The sequence below is a fragment of the Tenebrio molitor genome, chromosome 9 (genome assembly GCF_963966145.1).
Source record: "Tenebrio molitor chromosome 9, icTenMoli1.1, whole genome shotgun sequence".
Lineage (NCBI taxonomy): Eukaryota > Metazoa > Arthropoda > Insecta > Coleoptera > Tenebrionidae > Tenebrio > Tenebrio molitor.
In genome coordinates, this window is record NC_091054.1 from 6,118,819 (window position 1) to 6,136,183 (window position 17,365).

The 17,365-nt window shown below is 39.1% G+C and overlaps 2 protein-coding genes and 1 long non-coding RNA gene across 3 annotated transcripts; 2 read left to right on the forward strand and 1 right to left on the reverse strand.

Moving 5' to 3' along the window:
* Positions 1 to 5,938: 5,938 nt before the first annotated feature.
* Positions 5,939 to 6,581, reverse strand: LOC138138654 (uncharacterized). Its single transcript, XR_011162064.1, has 2 exons — positions 6,351 to 6,581; positions 5,939 to 6,238 (listed from the first exon to the last, which is right to left on the reverse strand). It is a non-coding gene; the product is annotated as an uncharacterized lncRNA (long non-coding RNA).
* A 3,300-nt stretch (positions 6,582 to 9,881) lies between these two features.
* LOC138138409 (trehalase) lies at positions 9,882 to 12,045 on the forward strand. Its single transcript, XM_069058335.1, has one exon. The coding sequence runs from the start codon at positions 10,258 to 10,260 to the stop codon at positions 11,923 to 11,925; it is 1,668 nt and encodes a 555-aa protein (XP_068914436.1). The 5' UTR covers positions 9,882 to 10,257; the 3' UTR covers positions 11,926 to 12,045.
* A 3,095-nt stretch (positions 12,046 to 15,140) lies between these two features.
* Positions 15,141 to 17,126, forward strand: LOC138138408 (trehalase-like). The gene has a single exon (XM_069058334.1). It carries the CDS (start codon positions 15,381 to 15,383, stop codon positions 17,073 to 17,075), a length of 1,695 nt encoding a protein of 564 aa, XP_068914435.1. The 5' UTR covers positions 15,141 to 15,380; the 3' UTR covers positions 17,076 to 17,126.
* The last annotated feature ends 239 nt before the right edge of the window (positions 17,127 to 17,365 follow it).

The following is a 17,365-nucleotide window of genomic DNA, read 5'->3' on the forward strand; positions in this document are numbered from 1 at the left end:
CTTCGGCGCATGCAACAGAACAACAGTTGATGTCTGTGGATGCGGTGGTGGAGCTAATTAGGAGATTGGTTCCATCAGGGGCGTCACCTGCAAGGTATGCAAGTGATACGATGACGACGGGTGAACCGACACCTGGAAATTTTTGTGTAATGCCAGATCTGACGCAAGGGTTGAAGGCGTTCAGTGGCAGAGGAGGGTATTTCGAAGCAAGGAACTGGCTTCGGGATATAAAGGCGATGGGTAGAAGACAATTTTGGAACGAAAATATTATTTTGGAGATGGCGCGACAACATCTCCAAGGCAGCGCTCTAAATTGGTATCGTTACCATCAAGAGGAAATTCGAACTTGGAGTGAGTTCGAAGAGAAATTTCGGGAAAAGTATGAAGATACGCGAACATTGACGGAACGAGTTCATGAGATGGAAGCTCGTGTACAAGGGAAAGATGAAAGTGCGGAGGACTATTTCTATACGAAGATGCGATTGTGTCGGGAGTTAAAATTGGAGTTCCAGGAAAGTAAAAAGCTAGTGTTGATGGGACTTAAGTCACGAGAAGCGGCTAGGACAATTTTGCTTGCGCGACACTATGACGAGACAAGTCTATTAAAGGACATTTTAGACAGTGAACAATTTTATAAAGGACAGTTATCGGGTTTACGCGAGAATCGGACGGAGTGTGCGAGAGGTAAGGACGTACTTTGCTTTAAGTGCCAGAAAAGAGGGCACATTTCAAAAAACTGTACGGCAAAAATTGGAGAAGCGTCAGACTCGACAGGGAAAGTACCCGTTTCCTTCAGCAAAAAACAGTCTGCACCGACAGCGACGTCACAAGCGATGTGCTTTAAGTGCAATGAGATGGGACACTATGCGAGCCGATGCGAGAAGAGAGAAAGAACAACAGAAAATGCGGCAAGACAAAATGTAAACGTGGCAACGGAAAACAACATTCTGTCCAATGATTCAAATCTCAAGTTTTTCAAAGATGCGAAGATCAATGGAAAACAACTGAGAAGTTATGTAGACTTGGGAAGTCAGGTGTGTGCTCTGCGCGATGATTGTATTGCTCAGTTGCGTTTGAATTGTAACTGGGCAAATACCAAAGAAATTATGGGATATGGTGGTGCAATCACTGCAACCTTGGGAGACGTAGATGTGGATTTGGAAATAGATAGTGTTGTTGCCAAAGTGACACTGCAGATAGTCCCCAAGGAAAGTCAGGAAGTGCCTTTGTTGGTGGGACATCCGTTCACGGAGCAAGGACATATCCAAGTAATCAAAACCGCGAATGAACTTCTAATTCGTGAAGTACCTGTGACAGAAAATATATCGACTTCAAAAGTGGCTCTCTGGGCGAGAGATATGTCGGTGATACCGAATAACTTCTTGGGACACGTCGTCGTAAGAAGTGATGTACGCGAACGTGAACTTTGTGTGGAAGGTGGGTTACGCGAAATCGGAGGTGTCGTGCCGAGATGTGTGGTAACCACGGATAAGGAGGGTGAAGCAGTATTGCCCGTCCTAAATATCAGTGGCAAGGACGTTACCGTCAACAAGAACGATAATGTGGCAAGAGGTGAACCGTGTCGCGAAGGTACTCGCCGAGTCGAAGTCAACGATGACCCGATTGACGTGTCCGAGATCAATACCGAACTAAGTGGTGATGAATTACTTGAGCTACAAGGATTATTAGTGGATTTTAAAGACTTAGTGGCTCGGAATATGCGTCAATTGGGGTGTACCAACGTGTTGGAGATGGACCTGCATCTGACAGACGACCAGCCAGTTTTCTACAGGCCGTACCGAATGTCATTCAGCGAACGTGGAGAGGTACAACGCATCGTCCAGGAATTGAAGGAAGCCGACATCATCGAAGAAACGGACTCACCGTTTGCAAGTCCAGTGTTGTTAGTGCGAAAGAAAAGTGGTGAGTTCCGGATGTGTGTGGATTACCGTGCGCTCAACAAGAAAACTGTGAAACAGCACTACCCTCTACCCCACATCGATGATCAGCTGGACCGCTTGCGAGGTCAGGTATATTATACGAGTTTAGATTTAAGTGGCGCCTATCACCAGGTGCCGATGTCGAGTGATGCGCGCCAGAAGACGGCATTTATAACACCTGATGGAGTGTATTGTTTTAAACGAATGAGCTTTGGATTGGCCAATGCTCCATCAGTGTTTCAGCGGTTAATAAATACAGTACTTGGTAACTTAAGGTATGATACCGCAATGGCATACCTGGATGATGTCATAATACCGTCAAAAACTGTAAGTGAAGGATTGGCCAAAATCAAAGATGTATTTGAACGATTTAGGCATGCTAACTTGACATTAAATTTAACTAAATGCTATTTCTTTATGAGGAAAATCGAATATTTGGGCTTCACAATTTCGGAAAAGGGTATTGAACCGGGCGAAAAGAAAGCGCGAGCTGTGGCTGAATTTAATGTCCCGACAGACATTCACAAGGTCAGGTCGTTTTTGGGTCTAGCTAGTTATTTTAGGCGGTTCATAAAGGGATTCGCTACGGTTGCCAGACCATTGAGTGATATGTTACGCAAGGGCGAGATGTTTGTTTGGGGAGACGCCCAACAGGAGGCATTTGACAAAATCAAAGATTTATTGGTAAACAAACCGATTTTAAGTGTCTACGACCCGGCAGCGCGCACTGAATTGCACACGGACGCGTGTAGTTTAGGCTTAGGTGCAATCTTATTACAAGAGCAGAAGAACGGAAAACTGCTACCAGTATCATATTACAGTCGGAAAACAACTCGCGAAGAATCTCTATACAGTAGTTACGAACTCGAGGGGTTGGCGATTGTTGCAGCTTTGGATAGATTTCGGGTTTATTTATTAGGGATTCCATTTGTAATCAGAACGGACTGTAATAGTCTTAAGTTGTTGGCGAACAAGAAGGATCTGAATCCTAGAATCGGGCGCTGGTTTGTAAAATTATCCGAATACAATTACACCATCGAATACCAAAAGGGGGAAAATAATCAAGTAGCAGATGCGCTTAGCCGTAACCCTGTAGAAAATGCGACTGAGGTTCCTATTAACGGGTTGCCAGAAATTTTGGGAATCACTATTAACACCGACTGGGTGGCCGCGTTGCAACGAACGTGTGATGAGACAAAGGCGGTGTTGCAGTTGTTAGAGACGGGTGATCGGGCGACTCATGAAAGGTTCACTCTCTATAAGGGGCGGGTTTACAGAGTTAAGGGTTTAAAGTGGAGGTTGTACGTACCAGTAGACTTACGTCAAGAGATTGTGGATCAGATACATCGCGAACTGATGCACTTGGGGATAGATAAGACTCTTGCAAAGTTGAAGGAATTATACTATTTTCCTAAAATGCGGGAGTTTGTTGCGAAAAGGGTTAATCGCTGTATCAGCTGTCTGTTTTATAAAACTCCTAGGGGAAAACCACCGGGTTACCTACATCCTCTGGAAAAGGGAAAAACCCCTTTTCAGGTGATACATATGGATCACTTAGGACCATTTCCGACTACGAATAACGATAAAAAGTACGTAGCAGCCATAATTGACGGTTTCAGCAAATACGTGGTTTTACGAGCAGTCGCAAGTGTCGGAGCCGAGGAAGCCGTAGATATGTTGCGAGATGTTATTTCTCATTATGGAAGACCAAATCGACTTATTACAGATAGGGGTACTGCGTTTGTTGCTAATTTATTTGAAGAATTCTGCACAGACCATCATATTCAACACGTACGAATCGCTACGGCAACTCCGAGAGCCAATGGGCAAGTGGAAAGGTTAAATAGTATGATTGTATCATGTACAGCTGCGGGGACATCTGAGATAGATGCAAAAGATTGGGATGAAAAATTATGTGAGGTACAGTGGGCGATAAATAGTGCAGTGCACAGCGTAACCAAATGTACTCCGTTTAGCTTGGTACACGGGTATGAGCGCGAGGGATTCGGCGATAATCCATTACCAGATGAGATTCGCAGTATTAATAGGGAGATCGGTACGGGGGTTGAAACCAGTAAAATTCCGCTTTCGGTAGGATCACGACTTGAACAAAATAGGGAAAAGATGGCTAGACAGTTTAATAAGGGTCGTAGAGAGGCACCAGTTTACAAAGAAGGTGATCTAGTTCTTGTGCGGTCTGAAGCTCCAGCCACGGGCGAAAGTCGTAAGTTAGTACCAAAGTACCGAGGCCCATACGAAATTGTGAAGTTCATTGGTAATGATAGATATGTGATACAAGACATTGAAGGTGAACAACAAAGTAACCGTCTTTACAAAGGCATTATAGCAATAGATAGGTTAAAATTGTTACCTGTTTAAAGAAGTTAATATTTTTAGACGTATTTTGTAGTTGAGAATTTTGTAGCAGGTGTTTAGGTTACGATAGAAATGTATGGTAGGTTTGTTTTATGTTTTGACTAATGACCATCTGGAGAACGCCCTCGAGGACGAGGACTATGTCAGGAAAGGCCGAATTGTTACAATATTTTTTAGAATTAAGAAAAAAAATAACACAGCTGCATGACCCCGGCGTTTGACCCCGAATTAGCTACCTCGTTTTTTTTTCTATATGTGTCGTTCTGCTTCATTTACACCACGTTGAGGGTGTAAAGGAACCGAACTTTATTTTATGCTAGTTGGTAGGTTATGGATTATTGTCCAGATGTTGCGGTCTTTGGTGCATTCTTAGGATTAGGTAACTGCAGCCGTCTTAATTAGTTTTTTTGCATGATATCGACCCCAACGAAGGGTGTCAAGTTTTGTAATGGCCCGCCTATAAAGTGGGAGATTTTAGTGTATGTAAGACAGTTCAGAATTAAAGTTTGTTAAGGAAACAAGTCTTTGATTGCATTTTCTCCGATACGCCTTACACTTTATTTGAAGTTTGAGTTTCACTGGATCCTGACAGAGAAGTGAAGAGCTCAATATTAATTGATCAGAAGTGGGTTAAATATTTTTTCTTTAATAATTTATCAGAAGTGGGATAAATTATTTTTTCTTTAATAGTTGTAATAAATAAATACGAATTAAATTGACGTTTTGATATTAAATTATTGACAAAATAATGTGTCCTGTTTGTGTGTACTGTCAGTCTTTCTAATTAATTTTTCATTGCTTGGTAATAATAAGATACGTAATTCGACCTGAATTCCGTATCACCGGACGTGTCAGAAAATAATAATAATAGGTAAATTTATTGTCCAACAATAAATTTCCATTAATAGGACAATAGAAAATGAACAATGATACGAAAATTAAAAAAAAAACAATTAATATTCAAATTAATAAATCAACCCACTCAACAAAAAAATAATAAACCAAAAAATAGAAGTAATTGGTAAAATGTGTATTTAAATGGTACTTGGCAATTTAGGACACAAATATGAACAGGACAATGAATTCTCTTTTTCCTTTACATCTGGAGAGGCTCTGGATGTTATGTCTGTCCAGTACTTTCAAGTACAGTCCATTTTTTAATTATAGTCCGATGAGCTTAGTTCGAATCAAGAAGTCGACATGAGGTGCGTCTGCTTTTGACATTTGACAGCAGTGCATGGAACTACCAATATTTGAAAATTTATGTTGGCAACTTGAGACAGATGTCATAACAAATTTTTGAGATTTCAGTTGTATTCTTTTCAAAATTCTGTGCAATGCCAATATTATTTTTGCGATTACAAATTCTGCAAATGAATCTGTCCATTTCGTTGGCATAATTCGGAGGAAATTTTAAGCAAAATTAAACAAAATCATCACAAATGTGGTCAAAACCTAACCTAAAAATTTGACGTCGCTAATGTAGAATCGTATTAAACTGTAAAGGACCTGGGGCGGAGCTTAGCTTGCGCGGCCTTTAATACGTCAGTGGCGTAGAGAAAATGAGAATCACTGGGAATCACGACAGTGGCGCATCATGGGAAATTTTCACCGTAGAATAAAACGTTTTAAGCAGTTTATGATATAATCCATAATAATGAATAGGGAATTTTTGCCAGATTTGGAGGCGAAGTCTAGCATTATTATTTTATAATACTAATGTAATTTATGCATGCAGAATTGTGGATAAAAGTATTACACGTAAAATCAACTTTTTATTAAATTTTATAACTCCTGATTGTTTCTAACAGACTGATTCGTGTTTCATAAATGCGATAACGCTAGCTATAATTTCGCGAGCTTGACTGTAAAATTTTCCCACGCTGGCCAAAAGTTTGATGCGAAGCCATTCCAAACAAAACCTACAAAATTCCGATGGTGTTAGTTAAGTTTTTATTTCATTTCATTTACAAGTCAATTGCTATTGAAAGTGAGGTTATAAAATTAATTTTCCTATTATTTTTTTGTACTTACGAAAACACTGTAAAGTTATCTTCAGTTAGCTTGTGAAGACAGATTTGAAGCCTTGGGTGAACTTGGTAAGCGTATAAAGCAAAGTGGTATAAATAAAATTGCACTGCATAAACATGTAAACAACTCTCTGACAAATCTCCCCTATTTTCCGGCGAATGGACTCGACCACACAGATTGGTTTTGCGCGCAGATCACGTGACCGTCCCTTTACACTTTATTACAAGTTCTAATAAACGTACAACTCGCGTCTTGCTCTAATTGCACATGCCAAAGCGAGATGCATAGTGGAATGGGCTTAATACAATACGTACAGGGTTCAATAGGTTGTTTTACATTATGTTGAAAAGAGATGGCAATATAAGAGTTGTCCTGGTTATTAATAAAATTGATCCATCAGACTATAATGATTAAAAAATGGGCTTTAGGCAGAGTTGCGTGGGAACATCAATTTTGGAAGATAAAACTTCAAAAATTTTCGCACAACTGTTTCACGTGTCAAACAGTGAAACGCACAGGAAGAACTCCAGACCAGTCAGCCAACTTGCTGACAAATTCAAAGTATAAAATGACAACTACGACTCCTAAATCCTTTACGATAACCTTCTTTTCAAGTGTGTCTATAACGGGTGTTTTTTTAAATTTGGCGTCAAAGTAGGCGTTGAACTGTATATTGTGAACGCAGTATACCAGGTCTAGCATCGTATACGCGCACGCGAGAAATCGCGACTTCTAATTAAATTAAATTGTCGAAATTTTATATATCCAACTAATTATTAGTAAGGTATATTTGAGAATTTAAAAAAAAAATTTTTGTTAATAAACAAGGCCGTAACAGTTTTATTAGTTTTCTCAAATTAACTGTTAATTTACCTATAAAGTTTTTACACTAAATGAATTTGTAATGCTTTTTTGTTTAAACGCAAACCAGACGCGTGATTTATGGCACAATGGTATAATTTCCCAACAAAAGGTGTTGCCCACCGTTTTAAACCTTTTTGCCATAAAATTGACAGTTTCCATTGTCACCTAAATTTACGACAGCACAAGTAGCAGGTCATAAATAAAAATGATTTTGAAAGTTGAAATGTAAAACTGCGTTTAATTCAAAATCTAATTGGTGTTTTTTCCGCTGATTTCGTAAATAATTATAGGAAGTGAATCTGGGTAGGTTAGTATAAAAATCAGAATTTGACTTTTTGGTTGAAATTTAAATTTAATTTTTTTTTTTGGCTTTGTTTGTAAGTGAAAAATTATCAAAAAATTATGAAATGTACCTTACCAATAGCCTGGTAAGTGTGAAAAATTTAGACATTTTTATTTAATTAGAAATCGCGATTTTTCGCGTGCCGTATACGATGCCCCACCCTGTATAAAATGACAACTATGACTCCTAAATCCTTTACGATATCCTTCTTTTCAAGTGTTTGTCTATAACGGGTGTTTTTTTAAATTTGGCGTCGAAGTAGGCGTTGAACTGTCGATTGTGAACGCACTATACATGTTACGGATCACGGATCAACTGTTTAAATCTTACGCTTTACACGAGTGAGTGGTGCGATCTCAATCGACTCTCCAACGCCTACTTCACGCCAAATTAAAAAAAAAACATCCTTTACATGACATGACATAACAAGATAATTAGATTTATTGGTAGATGTTTGATTTGAACTGAAACTTGTTACTACATTTCAGAATACTAGACAAGTATTTCTGAAAGTTGACAACATTAGTTGTTGTCGAGGTATGTGTCAGAACTGTATGGCCATGAGTAAATCATCCACAAAGAGGACAAAAAGCAGAAGCCCTAGGTTTGCACCCTGGGGGACGCCAGAAGCCGCTCTGAAATAAATAATTGTTAAATAATCTGTCACAACAGACACACGTCTTCGTGTTAATTAAGACAACTGAAACAGTATAAAGCTGGGACGCAGCGTTAAGAACTTTTACTGTTCTGTAAATTATCATCAAGACTAAAATTTACATCTCTTGAAAGATAATTTTCCCATTTGAGTGACCATCAGTTTTTCTAACAAATATTTATCCTTTTGTTTCTTCGTAAATTCAGTAATACATAAATGCTAATGTTTCTGATTTAATCTTACCGCAGTTATATTTATAAAATGATAATGCACAATACTGGTCACCATTTATGTTAACTTATTTAAATACAATAGTCTTCAACTTTATAAAGCTGACCGCTGAATTGATTTATTTCGAGGGTAAAAGCATCAACACCAAACACTCCTTTACTGAAAGCTAAGTTATTTTAATTTGATTTTAAAGCAGTCATAAATTCATTAATAAAAGTTAGTCGACTGGAAACAATTTACACGATGACAGTAAAAACCACTGTAAATATCACTAAATTAAATAAAAGACAAGCAAAAACGATAAAAAAGTTAACTACGAGATGCGTAAGCTGTTGAAATTGAAAATTATATAAGTATGTATAGTAGTACCAAACAATCTTGGGTCTTTATAACGTACTAATACTTTTATGAGGGTTGGAACGGTTGGGATAGCAATTGCTGTCGGCCGTCATAAATTACTCAAATTATCGAAGGTTCAGAAATGGGACGTAATTAAAGATTTCTTACTGGGGGTCTTCAACGCATTTGTGCTCTGCAATTTTTGCGAAATAATAAAAAATAGGTCTCACCAATCAGGATTGTCATAAATGTCATTTTTGATAATATGTAATAATAATTTCATAATTATTCGTCTAAGACCAAATTCACATTAAAATGTTTTGTTTGCTATTCAACGTAGATTCCATTTTTAATTAGTTGTCCTAGGTAAGTACCTAGAAGGGCCCGGAAAATCTAATTATCCATTTGTTATTCCTGGTACACATTACAAAAATTTTAATACGGACCATCAAGCTGCAAACGTTCGGAGCGTGCCCGACAGACCGAAATCAGGTATTATTTACGACATCTTTACGGATAAGCCATAAACGATTGTAAGGGACAATCGACTTATTTTATAAGGAGTTCCCAATATCGTATTCTCCTACTAGATATAATGGCATAATTTTCGAAAATCTTATTATACACTTGGTCCAGAATTCGTCCTTACTCTGGATAATGCAATAATCCTAGCTTTTACAACATTTGTTATCAAATTGCAACTCTCCTTTCATGACAACTGTGATGGATCTTTGCATTTACGAACCACATGTCCATTTTAAAATTGATTCTTGTTTTAATGCTTTTTTAATTTAGTGAGGTCAAGTTTTCTCATTAACGTAAACAATTACCTTCTCACCTACAACCACAATTTCTTCTAAATAAAAGAAATTGCCAAACAACGGTTCGAAGGATGTGCTTGTTAATGCTAAAAAAATATATTGCAATTAAATTGACAATAAGATATTCTACCATGTCGAATATATATCAAAAAAAATTCGTTACGTGAGCCACCATTAATATTTAATTATATTAAATATGGTGTTGATAATGGAACAATATAGATTTAAATTAAAAAACAAGACGACGAAATATAATTATTTTCAAATGTCAAAATGTCAGTGTCTAGTTCAAAAGTCGAATTACTTAAGAAGAAAAAAAAACGGTTTGAAAGAATAGTTCTCAAAATGTTTTCATCCTCGGGGTACTACCGTAAACGTAACCGTAGCTAGGATTTGTACGACTAGGATTTGGGAAATAATGTAAAAATCTTGTGACCCCTAAAACATCTCTACCTGTGTTCAGCGGGCACACCGGTTGAGAACCACTGGTGTAAAAAATCGTAACAAAAATAATTATATTCACGCTCAACCTACTATATGCACAATCTGCAAATGACACTGTCGCATGTTTAGTCGTTTTAACACCTTCGACAGTTTCCTTTCGTTTTCAAACTGGCCACCACTTTTTTAGGGTTCGCCAGTAAAGACTCTTACTCGATGATCCCCTTCCTGCTTATGGTCGCTTTTGCTGACACCGTCCTTCAAGTGTCAGCACAGTCGCAACCATCATGTGACAGTAAAGTCTACTGTCAGGGTAAGTTGCTCCACGTTGTTGAAATGTCGCGAATTTTCAACGACTCCAAGACGTTCGTCGAGTTGAAAATGATCAACGACGAACAAACCACCCTCGAGAATTTTGACAACTTTCTCAGAGACACCAACCACAAGCGTACCCGTGCAGATCTGATGAAATTTGTCAGCGACAACTTCAAGCAAGAGAACGAGTTCGAAAGTTGGACCCCGACGGACTTTACCGACAACCCGACACTGTTGTCGAGAATTGAAGACAAAACCATCAGACAGTTTGCTCAAGATCTGGTCAAGATCTGGCCGACGCTCGCCAGGAAGGTGAAGAAAGAAGTACTGGATTATCCGGAGCACTATAGTTTGTTACCGGTGGACAATGGGTTCATCATACCGGGAGGTCGCTTCACGGAGTTTTACTACTGGGACTCTTATTGGATAGTGGAGGGGCTCCTGTTGAGTGACATGCATGAAACCGTGCGAGGGATGTTGGACAACTTCTTGTCGATAGTCGAGAAATACGGGTTCATACCGAACGGTGCTCGCGTCTTCTATCTGAACAGGTCCCAACCACCATTGCTGACCTTGATGGTGTCGCTGTATGTGTCGGCAACTAATGACATGGAGTGGTTGGCAAAGAACATCCGCACCATCGATACAGAGTTGCGTTTTTGGCTCAACAACAGACTAGTCGACGTGGTGAAAGACGGTATTGTTTACAAACTCGCTCATTACAACTCCAACAGCGGAAGTCCTCGTCCTGAGTCCTACTACGAAGACGTCACAACCGCTAGCGTCTTCAGCGACGAAAGAGACAAAGCCGAGCTGTACATGGACCTGAAGAGCGCCGCCGAGAGCGGTTGGGACTTCTCGTCGCGGTGGATCGTCGACGAATACGGAGGCACCAGAGGCAACCTGTCTGCCCTTCACACCCGGAGGATAATTCCGGTGGACCTCAACGCGTTTCTCTGTCAAGCTTTCCAAAAGCTGTCCGAATTCTACCAGACCCTCGGCGACTACCCCAACGCCACCTTCTGGTCCAAACTCGTCAAAATCTGGCAACACAGTATCGAGATGGTCCACTACAACAGAGACGACGGCATTTGGTACGACTGGGATAACGAGTTGAGTCAGCACAGAAGAATGTTCTTCCCTTCGAATTTCGCACCGCTTTGGTCCGAAACTTTCGACTCACGCAACGCTGAAATCTTGGGTGAAATGGCGGCTGAGTATTTCATAACTCAAAACATGATGGACTACCACGGAGGAATTCCTACTTCGTTGAGCCACACCGGAGAGCAATGGGACTATCCGAACGCTTGGCCGCCAATGCAGTCCATCATTGTGATGGGTCTGGACAAAAGTGGGAGTTACAGAGCTAAACAACTAGCGAGAGAGTTGGCTCGAAGATGGGTCAAAGCTAATCTGATTGGTTTTAGACAGACGGGTGAGATGTTTGAGAAGTACAATGTTGAAGTTCCTGGACAGAATGGAGGTGGGGGAGAGTACGTCGTCCAAAGCGGGTTTGGATGGACGAACGGGGTAGTTTTAGAATTTATAAACCAATTTTTTACAACATAAAAAACAACAGAGATAATGTTGGCAGCGTTGGGTATGCTTTTGTAAGTGCGACACTTGTAGAGTACATTGTTTATCAATATTGTCCATTTAACTAGTTTAAAATAAATTGTTTTAAGTGTCCCATTGTTGTTTTTGTACTGTCACAACTGGAGCACACGCACGTACTTATTTTAGCACAGTATTCCAAGGTATCGAGTGTTCAATGCAAAGTTCATCAAGTAGATTTTGAATTTTTCACATGAACTTAGAACTTAGAAGATCAATGACAAAAGTTAGGTTAGGATCAAGTTGAAAAATGACATTTTTTACTAAATGTGAGTGCCAGGTTATCAAAAGATTTATAATTATATTATATTTATAGAGCAGCACATGTCTCTGGCTACATGTTTGGTAACGTTGAATACAAAACCTCTTAATTTGACGAGAAAGTCGCAGCGATGTGTAATCTATACAATTTTAGGTTAGATGTGTGCATTAAATGTACACCAAGACATTATTGCCTACGTTGTCGGCAAGCAAAGATCTTCTTGGATAATCTGCTGGCTTCAATTCCTGCCCTGCTATGACACGATAGGGATAAATATGTAAATTCTTGTGTAATATTGTGTGAGTTGTCCAAAACAGAGATTAATTTTTGGTCCATTAATTAAATTCAAATGTAATATAAATAAAGTTTAATTCCACAGAAAACGAAAGTTAATTTAAAAAAAAAGACGTTACACTCACAAAACAACTGACATCTGTCAAAGAAGGCATCATCTCTTTTTCGCTCTTCTTTCATCAAAAAGTCATAGCCAACTTGATGAACTTTTCATTTGAACACCCGTTATAAAGTTTCATTAGTTTAAGTTTTTGCCAAAATGTCCAGATTTACATAAATGTTAATTTTGTATTATTTTACAAGTTATAATATGCTTTTATTTCATTCATAGTCGAAGATTTAAATCGAATTAAGTACCTAATAAAAATAATAAACCAGACTTTGGGGTTCTGTACCGAACCGATTCAAACGAAACAGAAACAATTTTCATGATGGGAACAGTAAAATGTAAATTGCAAATAAACACGTGAAAATTAGATTCTTTTACTTACCATTGAAGCCAGACTCTTCCTGCAGAATTACCCCACACCCCTAGCCCACACCTTTACTTTCTTTTGCAATATTTCTCAAACGATGCCACCATTCCCACCTAACCCTTAAACTTGTGCAACTTGTCATTGCCAACTATAAATGAGTCTAATAAAAAATGTCCCTATAGATTTATTAATTAATTATGCATTGAATTTAACATTATTTTATTATTCTTTATGCAGATTTGAATTCATTCTTAAAAAGGCAATGTTACGTAACGCCCGATATTTACTGTTTTTGAAAAGAGTATTCAATTTTCCAATCCAATAGGTGAATAATTCATAATAATATTAATTATAAAAACAGTATCGACATTTGTTTTCTTTATTAAATGAATTATCCATGAAATTCGTGTCCTCTTTGTATCAGAATTCACGTGAGTAGGTAGGTACATCATTAACACTGGAACTTTATGACTTTTAGGAAATTTCGTATTTACGTAGATAACAATTTTTCTAATAAATATTTACCGATTCTTATCTAATCGTAGCATAATGACAGTAATAAAATTATAATAATTAATACTAAATGACATTTCCCTTAATTTATTTAAATATGATGGTCCTTAGCGCTATGAGCGATGAAGTAAAAACCTCTAAATACAACAAAAATGTCTTTACTAAATAATTATTTGGTTATTTGTATCTCTACAAGTGCCATATCGTCATAAATGCATTTATGGTACTTCCTTTATTAGAAACAATATATTATACAATTAAAAATACCTAATGTTGACTCAAGTTGCAAAAAACCACTTGTCATTTGCAACAGCATTTTTTTCATATTTTTGAACCAGATAAGGGCAGAAAGGGACCAGAAAATCATAGTTTGGATTGAATATTTTCCATATAAGTACAGTTTTAAAGTAATTTCAAACGACTAATGCCATAAAATTGCTGTTGCAAATCCAAATTGGTTTTTTGCAACTTGAGTCAACTTTACATACTGTAAACGAGAATGTTTAAATAAGGAGGTAGCTATTGAGTTATGTAAGCTGTTTTTATAAGAATGCAGAAAATAATTTTTAAAAAATCAGATTGTTACAGGTACTTTAGGAGCAGTAAATATAAAACTTTCCAAAATAATTTAAAGAAAATCGTCTTCCACTTCCTTTCTCTGGATACTGTAGTAATCGTTAATCACAACAAATGCAAAACATGCAAAAATAATACGTGGTAGTATTGTGTTGATTTTTACAGAGAAATACACTAAATGAGATTGTTTTTATACGATGGTTAAATACACTAAATGAGATTGTTTTTATACGATGGTTACAAAACTAAATAAAAATTCCTTACATGATCTCATAAATCTGTTTTTAATTTAATGCACCACCCACCTAATATATTTTATGACAATGAAAGGATAAGCAAATGATTGGGTTTCGACCAGAAAAAATGTTATACAGGAGTGCATCTTCTGTTCGAATTGTTTTGGAGTGTTTTAAGAAGCCATTACAAACGAATGATGGAGCTGCAGTCGAGATAGAGAAATCGATTAAACTTAGAGATGGAAAAGAACATAATAAAATGTTTAACGGAACAGAAAAAGAGGAAATTACAAAATGGGACGGGATACAAAATAATTGAAAGACAAACGAACAAGTGACAAAAATTACAGCAGGAAAGTCACAAATAATTGGCTCAGTATCTAAATTTTTAAAAAATGCAAAAGAGGAAAGAAGAGTACCTACCTGCTTCTGTTGAATGAAATTTATCTTCATTATTACTAATAAAATGAAGAGAAAGGTGATACATTTTGATAGAAGAAAGTGTGAAGGACGAACAGTTGGAAAATATTTTAGAGAACTTTGATAGTGGGAATTTGACTTAATAGAAAACTTTTTACCTATCTAATTTTTGCTTTTTTTATCAATACATACAAGTAGTGATTGTTGTTTGTTGGTTATTATAAATTATGAAATATTTTTTTTCTTCTTCTCTTCGACAAATCCACTTCTAATTTTGTTCTACTTTACATTCCTCACCTTAACAAAGGCAAATAAAAACAGTAAAACACTTCTTTGGTGAACGAATATGTTTCATTGTTGTAATTTATAAAAATTAAACCTAACAAGTTTTAAATTCATTTGCGATGTCCTTTTGTATTTTTTTTTTTGTTTTTTGTTTCAAAGAACAAAGTACTACATCGCCTATTGTTTGTTTTGCTGCGCAAAACCGATGACAACCTGTCAACCTGTCACAAATTTATTTCGAAGTTGTCAGTTTGCGTCGTCGGGCATGGTAAATTTCACAGTTGAGTAAGCGGGGTAAGACATGTGGAACGATGTTTCTTGTCCCGGCTAAAACCCAGTGCATTGGACATGAATGTTATTCTACTCGTATACGTCATTCTGCATCTGGTCGAAGAAGTGCACAGCCAAAAGTTAACGTGTAAAAGTCTGATCTACTGCCAAGGAGACCTCTTGCGCGTCGTCCAAATGGCTGGCATCTTCAAAGACTCGAAAACCTTCGTCGACATGAGCCTGATCGGAACCACCGAACGCACTTTGAAAAATTTCGAGAGGATGATGACGAAAACGCAGGGCACTCCGTCGAAAAACGACGTCATCGAGTTCATCCAGCGCAACTTCCAAGCCTCACACAACGAGCTGGAAAACTGGTACCCGACGGACTACCAAGTGAACCCGCCGTTTCTGCGCAAAATCAAAGAAGTTCGCATACGCAACTTCGCCAAGAAACTGCTGGACTTGTGGCCGAACCTGGGCAGGAAGGTGAAACCGGAAGTGATACAAAATCCGTTCAAGTACTCGATCATACCCGTTCCCAACGGGTTCATAGTTCCGGGAGGGCGCTTCCGAGAGATCTACTACTGGGACTCGTACTGGATCATAAAGGGGTTGCTGATTTGCGGCATGAAACACACCGCCAAGGGGATGTTGGAGAACTTCTTCAAGATTGTCGACACTTACGGGTTCGTGCCCAACGGGAGTCGCATCTACTACTTGGACAGGTCGCAGCCTCCGCTGCTCACGATGATGGTGGCCGAGTTTATGGAGGTCGCCAACGACGTGTTGTGGTTGAAGAACAACATACAGCACCTGGAGAAGGAGTTGAGGTTCTGGTTGAACATAAAGACCGTCGAGGTTGTGAAGAACGGTCAGAAGTACCGCCTGGCTCGGTACCAATCCAGCGACGACAGCCCTCGCCCCGAGTCTTACATCGAGGACATCCACACCGCCTCCCGCTACCGAACCGAAGACGAAAAACGACACTGTTACATGGGTCTAAGAACTGGCGCGGAGAGCGGTTGGGACTTCTCCGGGCGGTGGTTCTTCGACGGTCAAGGCGGCAACCGCGCCGACCTCTCCACCATCAACCCCACGCGCATAATCCCGGTGGACCTGAACGCCTTCCTCTGCAAGTGCTTCCTCCTCATGCACCGCTTCTACTCGAAAATCCACAACCACGAGCGGGCCAAGTTTTGGCTGCAGAAGTACAAAGAGTGGTACAAAGCGATCCACGACGTCCTCTACAACGAGGACGACGGGATTTGGTACGACTTCGACGTCGAGCTCCGAGTGCAACGGAAGCACTTCTACCCCAGCAACTTCGCCCCCCTGTGGACGCAGACCTACGACGAGAACGACGCCCGCACCTACGGCCGCAACGCCACCAGGTACCTCCACACGAAGGGCATCATGAACTTCGAGGGCGGCGTGCCGTCCTCGCTGTTCGAGACCGGCGAGCAGTGGGACTTGCCCAACGCGTGGGCCCCCAACCAGGCGTTCGTCATCTTCGGATTAGACAAGACCAACGATCCGGAGGCACAAAGGATCGCTCACACGCTGGCGCACAGGTGGATCGACTCCCTTATCAAGGTCGCGACGGATACGCAAGAGATGTTCGAGAAGTACAACGCCATGTTCAAGGGGATGTACGGGGGTGGGGGCGAGTACGAGGTGCAAACCGGGTTCGGGTGGACCAACGGGGTCATGCTGGAGCTGATCGAGTATTACTTCATCAAAAACAGGAACGAAAGTGCAGAACAACCCTGACTTTTGTCTGTGTAGAGTTAAGTCTGGTCAAATAAAATTTATTTTAGTCAAGGTTTCCTGTCAAAGCTGTCATAATTATTTAGAGTAACAACAAAAGCTCCCTTTTGAGATTTTTTCCTAATTAAAATGTAGATGTTCGTTTCCATTTGTTCTTTTCCAGTACTTCAATTTTCTTCCAGTTTTAGAAAGCCGTTTGGGTTTGTAGAAAATCCATGAAGAGCCCTCTTGGTCTTGTAATATTATTTATTAAAAATGACGCTTCTGAAGCTTCTTTGGTACAATATATTTAA

Bases quoted from the DNA above. Each gene is read 5' to 3' on its own strand.
- LOC138138408 (XM_069058334.1), top strand. From the start codon at position 15,381: ATGAATGTTATTCTACTCGTATACGTCATTCTGCATCTGGTCGAAGAA.
- LOC138138409 (XM_069058335.1), top strand. From the start codon at position 10,258: ATGATCCCCTTCCTGCTTATGGTCGCTTTTGCTGACACCGTCCTTCAA.